This window comes from Cheilinus undulatus, linkage group 8, assembly GCF_018320785.1.
Source record: "Cheilinus undulatus linkage group 8, ASM1832078v1, whole genome shotgun sequence".
Taxonomy (NCBI): domain Eukaryota; kingdom Metazoa; phylum Chordata; class Actinopteri; order Labriformes; family Labridae; genus Cheilinus; species Cheilinus undulatus.
In genome coordinates, this window is record NC_054872.1 from 52,746,978 (window position 1) to 52,759,195 (window position 12,218).

Genomic DNA, 12,218 nt, shown 5'->3' on the forward strand with positions numbered 1-12,218 from the left:
ACTTTTTTTTTACCCATTTTGATTCTGTTTTTAAGAAAAGGGATGTACGATGGCACAAAAGAATGTTCTTAAAGTGTATTTGATAAAGTTATTACTCAGGTTAGATATAAAATTTGGATATCACAGCTTAACTTTACAGTGGGCTGGGATTTTTCTGACCTCCAGGGTCTATTTTTGTATGTTGATGGTTGTTCAACCACCCTCGGGTACAGTGGGGGTCCCCGGTCTCTGGCACCTTTATTCTGGGGGTTGTGGGCTAAAAAAACGTTGAGAACCCTTGCCTTAAAAGAGAAATTCATTGTCTACACTCTGTAATTAAACATGCTGCACACAGAATAGCTGAACTGCATGCACCTGCACAAACATTCACTATGATGCACGCTAATGTAAAACTCTAAAATTGTATGTTTAAATAAAGTTAGGATTGAAAACATGAAAGCAGATGTGAGCCGCTTATTTCCACCAGCAGCTGACCCCCTGCAGAGCTCCTCCCTGCACCAGCCACACCCCCATCCCCACCAGCAGGATGACCTTTGACCCCAGAGACAGCGTGATGAGGAGAAGAAGAGGTGGCGAGGCTCCGCCCACAGACGGCGGTGGATGCGGGGGCAGGACGTACAGCGTGGCCTGGTCTCTGCCCAGCGGGTTGGAGGCGCTGCAGGTGTACTGCTGACCCGGCTCCACGTCCCTCAGCTGGCTCACGGTGTGGTAGATGCTCTGAGAGCCCTGAGCCAGCGGGCCGATCAGAGAACCTTCCAGAAGGTCATCGGGGCCCAGCCACTGGACGTCTGGGAGCGGGGAGCCCTGAACCCGGCACACGGCCCTGTACCCGGACTGTTCCGTACCCTCCACCAGCAGAGACAGGATCTTTGGAGGGGCTGAAGGTCAGAGAGGAAGAAGAGAGACACATGAGTGCTGCCCCCTGGTGGATAACAGATCTCATGCTGACTTACTTTCCACCCTCAGCTTGGTCCCCATCTTGTCCTCGAAGCTGAGGTGTTCCCGTCCCAGAATCTCCACTCTGCAGTAGTAGCGCCCGCTGTCCTGCAGGGTCGCGCTGTTGATCCTCAGCGACAGGTCGTGTTCCCTGGGGTTCCCCTCCAGACGGAAGCGTTGGTCCTGCTGCGGCCCCGGCTCGCAGGCGGTGGTCCCGGAGTGGCTGGTGCAGCGGTACAGGATGGTGGCGCTCTGACCGTGACCCATCCGCCACAGCACCTGCAGAGAGGAATGCTGGGAGTGCTGCGGGTGGCTGAAGGTGCAGGGTAGAACCACGGGGTAGCCCTCGATGGCTCGGACCTCTGACTGCACGTTCATGGACCAGCCGTCGTCCCCTGAGCCGAGGGCTGATGGGAGAGAGGACATAGATTTAAATACCTGGAGACTTGGTTCAAACATTCGATGCTAACCCTCCGGTATCGCTTAAATTCTACACCCTAACCGGCCATTCAGGACCATAAAAAAATAAATCTTCCTTATTTTTTGGATTGATTCTTTTTATCACCTTCAGTCCTGATCAAAACAACCAAATATACAAATATTTTAACCCTTTAAAATCAGTTTGACTACATCACGCCACTGTTGTCTATCCATCAATTTTCTACGCCACTTATCCCGTTTGGGGTCGAGTGGGGGTGGGGCCTATCCCAGCTGTCACTGGGCCAAAGGCCAAATTCAGGAGTACACGCAAAAGTTTTTTGTTGTATCAGCATTTCATCCACACGGAAACGGCGTTTCGGGTGACTGTAAATGATACTTTTTGAAAACCGGTCCCAGAGGGCATGAATCCATAAACAACTACCGTTTCATCTCCGTGTGGACGGATCTTGAAATGATTACGTCACACATAGCATTGCTCTCTTTAGGCGCCTGCACGGGTCCGGCCAAAACAATCTTCTTCATGTATTTCCAGGGCAGCGTTACAGCGCCACTTGCAGGCTTGGCATACGCACTACATCATTTTCAGTGGTTCCGTGTGCACGCAGATTTTTCCTGAAACAATTCCGTCTTTATGGAAAACTTTTTTCAAAACGAAACGGCAATATATGGTTTTGACCTCAGAGTCACCACGTAACAAGCATGTTTTTAGTCTGAAGGAGGAAATCAGAAGGAACCCACGCATGTACCAGGAGAACGTGCAAAATCCACACAGGACGGCCCTGAAACTGCCGTGCACCACCGTGCAGCCACTGTCAGCGTAGTTTTTCATGTAAAATCAGAAAATATAGCTACTTTAGAAAAAATAAATGTCAGGTGGCCGGGTTTTTTTACAAATAGTCATTGATGAGTAGCACTGAAAGACAAAAAAAAGATTTTTTATTCGTGTACTGTCAGATTTTTAATTTACTAAATGTTTTAGAAACCACTACAAAAACTAACCATGCATGAAAATCAGTTTTGACCTATCTAAGACTGTGATTAAAAGAAAAAACCCCAAATCCATCCCATATCAAACTCTATGTGTATTCACACTCACTGGCCACTTTATTAGGTACACCTTGCGAGTACTGGGTCAGTTTCATCAGGGTGTTAGAAACCTTCCTCAGAGATTTTGGTCCTTATTGACATGATAGCATCACACAGTAGCTGCAGATTTGTCAGAACATCCATGATGGGAATCTCCCGTTCCACCGCTTCCCAAAGCTGGACTGAGATCTGGGGACTGGAGGACACTGGAGTACAGTGACCCCCAGTCTGTCATGTTCTAGAAACCAGTCTGAGATGATGTGAGATGGTGCTTTATCCTGCTGGAAGTGTCCACATTTCATTACTAAAGTGTGAATTGTGTATGTTTTTTTACCCATCTATTTCTTTGAAATGGCTCTGCGTACCTGCAAAGCATGCTGGGAGAAAGGAAGTCATCACTGCGAGTAATCCATCAAGCGTCAAATACAGCTAGATTCTCTGATGGTTCTCTTACCAGGTAGATTAGACGTGCTGTTTAAACTCCCACCAACGTGGAGCCATGACCAAACAAACTAAAGGTGTAGGAAAAATCTACGCATTGTACCTTTAAGCAGTGCCATTTGATTACTGATCAGCTTCCTCATGCAGCGTAAATCTCCTGATCCCCCTGACAGATCAGGATAAAGGGCACCAAAAACAGACGCCCTTCATTTTAGCATCTGTATTTAACCTCTGTAGAACAGTGATTAGACTAAAGGGTTAAAAGTGACTGACAATGACAATAAATAACCAGCATTAAAACACAACACACAACAATCTCTGTGTCTTTAGTGATCATTTAAATTCACATTTAAATTTGATAGTAACATAAAAATAATTATAAGACTTTTCATATTCAGCATGTCAAAGCAGTTTTAAGAATAACTTTATTTACACCACCACAGAATCACAAAGACAACAGTCTGTTTCAGTGTGTGTGTGTGTGTGTGTGTGTGTGTGTAAACTCACCTTTAATCAAAGGCAAAATCAGACTCCAAATGCTGCAGACGACCCAGACGTCCATGATGAGACTGAAGAACAAACGCTGTAAGTGTGAACGCATCGCTCCTGTGACTCAGTAGATCCAAGCAGCTGCAGGGTTAGTGTGGTTTTCCGTTCTATATTTTCTACTTCCTTAATGCCTATTTTTGTGTATTTGAGTCTTAAACATCAGCTGAGGGAACACAGAGAGGATCAGAGATTAATGAGCTAAACTGAAAAAACTGGACTGAACCAAACAGAACTAGTTTGGGAAAATGGACCGTATATGAGCAGCTCATCCTAGATTCAGAGGAATTTTTTTTTTTTAAAGGTTTATTTTGGGCATTTTGTGCCTTTATTTGATAGAGGAGGATAGTGGATAGAGTTGGAAACAGGGATGAGAGCAGGGGAGGGACGTGTGGTTGGGGGCCTTGGGCCAGATTTGAACCTGGGCCGTCCACGTACATGGGGTGTGCACCTTAACCACTCATCCACCTGCGTCCCAGAGGATGTTTTTTAAATTCTACTGCTGTTTCTCCCTGAATTTAACCAGAATTCATGGACACATTAAATCAGGCGTACTAACATTATGGAAGCATGAGGACCACATCACGGACTCTGAGGACCACATCACTGACTCTGAGGACCACATCACGGACTCTGAGGACCACATCACGGACTCTGAGGACCACATCACTGACTCTGAGGACCACATCACGGACTCTGAGGACCACATCACGGACTCTGAGGACCACATCACTGACTCTGAGGACAACATAGGAAACATGGAGCTATTTTAACATATTATCACAGATATGATAGGAAAACAGGATTCTTTTTTAAACGTAGCAACAGTCAGCTCTGGTGAGAAGTGCTGTGGAAATGAGGTCCTCAGTGCAGCCAGTACTAAAGCAGTCTCAGTGTAAATCTGATGAATCTACCTGGGTAAAAACCAGATCTCTACCTCTGTCTCCACATCTTGTCTATCTTGGACCACTGTTTGTGTAACTTTCATCATTTCCCAGATATCTGACTGAAGGTAAACAGTTTTCACGGTTAATGGACTCTGATCACAAGCCTATCACTGCTGAATAAACTTATAACAACAGGGTCATCAGGAGCTGACTGGAAGTCAGGCTTTGGTATCAGGACCATTTATGTACATGAGACCTGACCCCATTCCTCTAAAACCATCACAGAGAGACCAACCATTCTGATCCAGCTCTGTTCAGAGACCTCAGGAAAGATCCAGAACAGGGGCGGAGCTAGGTGTTGCCAACATTGGGGGCTTAGCCCAAGACTAGGGGGTCTGGGAGCTATTTTTGTTGATTTTAAGCCATTTATATTCATGAAATGCACATATTTTATTTGGAGGAACTTAATGTGTCTATTAAAAACAATATTATGTTAAAGTGTTGAGTTTATGTGACCAAAGCTGGTAAAAAGTCCTGCAAGTCGTCCGAGGTCATTTTTGAGTTTTTTACACATGAAAGTGTAGAATCCAAGCTTTCAAATGGTGTACCATACACCTTAATCTGAGCATATTTTACAAAGATATGCTCATATCAATGTTAACTTCTAGTTCCTGTTTGTTCTGAGAAAAACAGGCTCAAAGTTTCAAGACTTCTCCTACCTTCAGGCAGGCCGGGAGATGGGCGTGAACAATAGAGCCACATTTACATAAAGTCCACCCAAACCAAGCTTCTGAATCGGCCTGGTGACTCTCATCAAAATATTCCCACAGGAAATCCGCCGTCATCAAACTTGCCCTGTCGAGTAATCTTGAAGTTGTCCGAAGTCTGTTGATAGTTCTTGTCGCTTCTTCATCGTCTCTTCTACTTTTCTTCGCTGCAGGGTGCATCTTGAGGCTTGTTGTTAAAGGTGATAACTAGAAACAGCTGTAGTTACCTGCCGAGGGGGGTGGCATTTGAGCCATGCGGTGTTTGTTGTTGTCCATCTCAATGGGCGAAACTGGGAACAATGGCAGACTGAGTGGCCAATTATCACCCCGCAGTTTCGCTTTTCCCTCCCCCTCAACATCCTTGCAGCAACTGCGAGAATAGGGCATTTTAAAACACAAAATTAACGCTTTTAAATATCACATTTGTGTTACTTTTTTCATCGAATGAGTATTTAATGTCGGACTTGTGTAAAATGAGAAAAAAGGAAAAATGATCATTTTGAAGAAAATGACTTTGTATCCATTTTTCTCAACCACCGGCATGCCGACTTGCAGGAACTTTATCTGGCTTCGGTCACATATGGGCTACCTTATCTCATAATAAACGCCGAAGTGTTAAATCTACAGCTGTAGCCCTATTTGTGAGAATTCAGCATGATTGTGAGTCAATCAGTGCAGTGCCAGGTGTGTGAGGACTGATTGCCACTGATGAGGGCCAGGTGTGGCAAACTGATTTAAGCCCCTGGGCTGCAGCACTCTGTGCTGACTCATTACCTCACCTTCAGAGTTAGTGAGCGCATCTCCTTGTGTTTTCCTGTGTTTTGAGCGAAAGTTAGCACAAACATTACTGACAACTTACCTGAGAATATTACCTGTGAATTAACAGTTGAAGTGGATTAGTGCTGGAGGTCTTTGCCCAGTCCTTTTGTTAGTTTTCACTGCTCCGGTGACCATAGTGTTTCATGGGAGAAAGCTTTTCTTCCCCCTTAGAGCTTTGTTTCTAATCAGCTGCTAGGCAGCGGTGATTTTGTTCTCTTTTCACAGTATTATTTTAGTTGGGGAGATTCTTAGTTTGGGTTGCTACCAGTTTGGGTTCTCTCCTTCCCTTTCCTAAATATCGCTTGCGATTTTAGTGGCTATCCTTCTGGGATAGCTTTAAGAACCCCCCCCCCCCCCCCCGAGTCCGCAATTGTGTCCCACTTCCCGCATTCTGACACTATTACGTTTGTTTTGAACATTTCCCAAGGCAAATAGCGTAAGAGAATTTCAAATTGGACTTATCATACAGCGACTATCTTCCTCCTCTAATCTTCAAATCTCTCCCTTTCTCTCTCTGCTCCTCTCTTTTACTCCTGGATGGAAGTTTGCCCCACTGAAAGAAGAAAATATAAAAAAGGAGTTTTAGATTTATGACCATTATACTACCACTAAAAGATCCAGTTTTATATGAATCTTAGTCACATCAACTTCTCGCACCTCTGTTATCTTCTCTGTACCTCAGCTCTATTACCCGATCAACAGTTTCATCTTCTGCCTCGTTGTCTTCACCTGATTTTAAAACAGCTAATGACTTCACTTCCTCTTCTCTCCTTCCTCTCTCTTTCTCTTTTTACTTTTCTTTTACTTCATGTTTCATGATTCCTCAAATCTGAATTCAACCTCAGGCTTTTCTCTAATCCTTCTCCTCTTCTCCTGGCTCATCACACATTTCCTCCTTTTTCTTTCCTGATGTCAGTCATTTCACTCTTTCTCCTGGAGAATGTTCTGTAAAGGGTATATCTGTCCTTTCTTCATATTTTCATCATAACTGTCCTTAACTCAGCACCTGTAGTTATTTTTATCCTTTCCTTTACCTTACTCTGAAACTTAAAACTACCAAAAAGTTAATCACATGTACAGCAGTTAGTGAGGCATGTAGATTTACTTCAAACATGTGTGTGGGGGGGGGGGGGGTCTAGCGTTCCTCCCCCAGAAATCTTTCAGCTTCAAAAGCCTGATTTCCTATATTTCTGTGTGTTTTGCACTTTTTTTTTTCACTAAAAGTAAAGTGGCTATATTAGCTATGAACTGCAGAAAAATTCTCAAGGTAACTGTTTCCACATGATGGAGTCAATGAGGTCTGACTAAACACAAAATCAAACCATCCTCTAGTAGGGACGCACCGATCCACTTTTTTTCAGTTCAGATCCGATTCCAATAAATATGTGCCGATACCAATACTGATTCCGATATTTTTTTTTTAAACAATTATTATTGTTGTTGGTATAATGTGTGAGGTTACATGAGGCTGTAGTAAACCACCCAGCTCCTCTTATTACAAATTTATTCAAAGTACTACTAAACATCGATTTACTAGTCGGTTAAACTAATTACCTATCATTTTTTATGAACGCCTGCTTGAAATCCCTGTCTATAATGCTCTTTTCAACTGTAACGGACCTCCCGCCACTAGAGACCGCTGTAGCTTCAGTTAATGACGTTAACGACGTGGAGCAGCATGACAGCAGCTGACAGGAAGAGGCTGGACAAACTTTTAAAGAAGGCCAACTCTGTCCTGGGATGCTCTCTGGAACCTGTGGAGGAGGTGGGGGAGAGGAGGATGACAGCCAAGCTGTCCTCCATGATGGACAACAACTCCCACCCCCTCCAACACACACTCACTGCACTAAGGAGCTCCATTAGTGACAGGATGCTACACCCGAAGTGTGTGAAGGAGAGGTACCGCAGGTCTTTCCCTCCTGCTGCTGTTAGGCTCTACTACGACGGATTATTAGGGCCACACTGAGAAAAAAAAATAAATAAAAAAATCAATTTTTTTTTTTTTTTGACATTACAAGAATAAAGTCGTAATATTACGAGGGAAAAATGTCATAATATATCAAAAAAAGTCATAATATAACAAGCAAAAAGTAATAATATTGAGAATAAAGTCTTAATATTACGAGAAAAAAGTCATAATTTCCCAAGAAAAAAGTCATAATATTACAAAAAAGTCATAATATTACGAGAATAAAAGTCGTAATATTTCAAAAAATGTCGTAATACTAGAGAAAAAAGTCATAATATTGAGAATAAAGTCGTAATTTTCCAAGAAAAAAGTCGTAATATTGCGAGAATAAAGTTGTAATATGAGAAAAAGGCATAATATGTTGAGAATAAAGTCGTAATATTACAAGACAAAAGTCATAAAATTACAAAAGAAGTTGTAATATTACGAGAATAAAGTCGTAATATTATGAGAAAAAAGTCGTAATTTTATGAGAAAAACGTAATTTTACGAGAAAGATGTTGTAATTTTATGAGAATAGAGTCGTAATATTACGAGAATAAAGTCGTAATATTACGAGGAAAAAAAGTCGTTATTTTACGAGAAAAACAATTTTACGAGAATAAAGTCATAATTTACAAGAAGTCTTAATATTACGAGAAAAAAGTCATAATATTACGAGAATAAAAGTCGTAATATTTCAAAAAATGTCGTAATACTAGAGAAAAAAGTCATAATATTGAGAATAAAGTCGTAATTTTCCGAGAAAAAAGTCGTAATATTACGAAAATAAAGTTGTAATATTATGAGAAAAAAGTCGTAATTTTCCGTGAAAAAAGTCATAATATTACAAAAAATGTTGTAATATTGCGAGAATAAAGTTGTAATATGAGAAAAAGGCATAATATGTTGAGAATAAAGTCGTAATATTACAAGACAAAAGTCATAAAATTACAAAAGAAGTTGTAATATTATGAGAATAAAGTCGTAATATTATGAGAAAAAAGTCGTAATTTTATGAGAAAAACGTAATTTTACGAGAAAGATGTTGTAATTTTATGAGAATAGAGTCGTAATATTACGAGAATAAAGTCGTAATATTACGAGGAAAAAAAGTCGTTATTTTACGAGAAAAACAATTTTACGAGAATAAAGTCATAATTTACAAGAAGTCTTAATATTACGAGAAAAAAGTCATAATATTATGAGATTAAAGTTGTAATATTACGAGAAAGACAGTCTGCTGTGGCACCGCGGATCTACGATGGAACATTGTCCTGATTCTGATCATAATTTTATGCTGATGTGCCAAAAGATGAAGTATTTCCTTATTTGTGAGACTGATATTAACGTGGTTTCACAAGATGCTCAACATTGCTCATTTTTACGGAGGCAGCCCCGTGGCAGACTCTCTTTATTGTAATATTTTATTCTCCTAATATTATGACTTTATTCTTGTAATATTACAACTTTAATCTCGTAATATTACTATTTTTCCAGTATTATTATGACATTATTCTCGTAATATTGCAACTTCTTTTGTAATATTATGACTTTTGTCTCATCATATTACGACTTCATTCTCGTAATGTAAAATTTTTTTTATTCTTTTTTTTCCCTCTTCACGTGGCCCAAATTCTCCGTTGTACTCTACAACAGAAACTGCTCAAAATATTCTGTCCAATAACTAATTTATGTGTATAATCTATACACATTTGTATATATATATATATATTGTGTATTTATATGTGTATATAGGTGTACATATTCATATTTCCACCAAACCCAACCTGTAATATACCCAACCTGTACATAACTGTTTGTAAATACTATTTATATTTTGTAAGACAACACTTTTATATTCCATACTTGTATTTATTAGTCTCTTGCAATACTTCTTTTATTTGTACTCTATTTCTATTGTGTTTCTGTCGCCAAACGCCTGTTTTGTCCTGCTTTGTCTAATACTTTTTGCTGCTGTAAACTGGAATTTCCCCTTGCGGGACTAATAAAGGAATATCTTATATTATCTTGTCTTATGGCTGCAGCCTTCCTCTCTGACCCTTCACCTGATGTCAGCAGTCAGTAGCTTGTTGGTAGCTAATGGCTAACAGCAGTTAGCGACAGGTTTCCAAACGAGTAAATGGAAATAAAATGGTCGAGGTTTAAGCTCACGTATGACTACTCACCTGACGTGAAAAGAGGCCAAATATCAAAGCAGGATATTAATCTGCAAAGAGGAACGAAGGCGCTAGCGGCGCTAGCTTTCAATGCTAGTGCGGCCCGTTATCAGGCTAATGCCACACCCACTCTTCTTTGTGTTCTCTCATCTTTAGACTAGTTTTGACTATTCTAAATATAGATTTACGTTTTATCAACTAGGTAATTATACCGCTAAGAACATCCTAACTAAGCTAGCTCAGTTACTCACAGACTGTCTTGTTTTAGACTGCGGTGCGTTCATGGTCGACTGCAAACTGTAGGATGGATTTAGATCGGTCACTTGGATCGGCGCCGTCAGTCAGATATCCGATCTATTAATTACATCCATATCAGACCTGATACCGATATTGGATCGGATCAGTCCAATCCCTACCCTCTAGAGTCCAAAAGCCACATCATATTTATCTGTAGAAGATCCCAGATAAAATAGAAACCAAATCCTGTCAGACTTTCAGAATAGCCAATATTTTAAAGACTAAAACAGTTAGTGTTTCTATCTGATTCTAACCTCTCCAGTCTACAGTCAGTTTCACACATCCATCTGGGAAAGCTTCAACAGGAAACGTTTGAGAAAAGGCAGAGGATTTGAAAATAACCCCTGTCTGTCACATCTCTACGGGCCAGTCAGAGCAACAAAACACGTGACGTAGCTGTTATCGAGCTGCACGTGCGCAGCTACTGAGGAATAACGCGAAACATGACTATAGACATGTCAGTACTCGACTTTAGTCGTTTTTGAAAAGAAAACAACTCACTGCTGTTCTTTGTTCTTCTTTTAACAAAGAAATGTCGTCAAGTTCTGATAAAACTGGCGCTTTAGCAGCATCCACACTGATCTCTTCCTCCATAACTGCACCAGCTCTTGCTGCTGCTTGTTTACATCACGACTCTGCTGTGCCTGAAAGTACCGCCCCTTGTCGCTGATTGGTCCTGTCACTTTCTAATCAGGTCCAAACGGTTCAGATGGGAGCTTTGCAAGATGAATTCGCCAGTGAAAAACAAGGAAACGGGCGTATCCATCTGCTTAGCAAGGTTAATAGTCTTAGTAATAGGTTCATTTCCTTTGGTTGTCGGTGCAAGCTGTTTCTAGATCTGGGGGGACCGTTAAACCAGCTGCACCGCCAACCCTATGTAAGCAGACAGAATCTTTTGCTTTCCCTCATCAAATACACAATCCAACAACTCCAAAACGCTCTCGTGGACAAGTTGTGACCTGCACATTCACCACGCTATGAAATAATCATGGAACATTACGAGACAGAGATGTTTTAAAGTTAACTGCAAAGCCGGAACTACACTCCAGACATGGCTGCTGCTCTGTGTCACTCCGCCCAGTGGTTTACTCAAGAAATAGTTCAGAGTATTTGCTTCATGTGTGGTAATGTTACATAATTATACGTTATTATAACACAGTAAAGACCCAGGCTAAATCATGAGTAGAAGTTTAATCTCCCCTCTTTTAGATCATTCTTTATTCTAGATGGTTCATGTCTGACTGCAGTGTTTTAAACACAGCTTTAACCAAATGTTAAAGTTTATGCTAAGAGTTTTGTTCAAAATGATTATAAAGTTATCTTTTTGTTTGTTTTTTTTTTTGAGAGGCAGATTTTTCTCCAAATAAATGAGTGAGACCGTATTTAACATCTCTGATGTGCTCAGAGCGTGTGTGACAGACTGACCCAGGGTCACCAGCATCACTGCGCAGACTCACAGCTAACAGGATCAGATGACTGTTGAGCAAACATGTTCAGAACTTGAAGGAAAACTTTAAGAAAGGAGTTTTGTCAGGAACGTGGAGGATGCATATTTATTGTCTCAGTTCTAGCTCCATAATCTAACTGCTTCATGTGACGGACGTGTGTGTGTTTTTAGTGTTAATCAGAGTGATGAGTCTGACTGAAACGGCGCAGACAAGCAGACACACGTGAACGAGCTGTGAGCTCAGGCTGAATGAACGTGCTGTATGTTGGCTGTCTGCTAAATCAGACTGTAGAAACTTTACTTATATTCTGACCATCTGCTGTCCTCTATAATGAACAATTCTTTATTCTACTTTGGTTTCACTACCGCAGCCTCGGCTTTAGGGTTAGGGTGCAGCTAAAGCAGTCTCAGTGTAAATCTGAT

The 12,218-nt window shown here is 41.1% G+C and overlaps 1 protein-coding gene across 1 annotated transcript; it reads right to left on the bottom strand.

The window, feature by feature from the left end:
* Positions 1 to 453: 453 nt before the first annotated feature.
* si:dkey-11p23.7 (V-set and Ig domain-containing protein) lies at positions 454 to 2,859 on the bottom strand. The gene is made up of 3 exons (XM_041794304.1): positions 2,829 to 2,859; positions 954 to 1,343; positions 454 to 878 (listed from the first exon to the last, which is right to left on the bottom strand). Exons 1-3 carry the CDS (start codon positions 2,857 to 2,859, stop codon positions 454 to 456), a joined length of 846 nt encoding a protein of 281 aa, XP_041650238.1.
* Between the last annotated feature and the right edge of the window lie 9,359 nt (positions 2,860 to 12,218).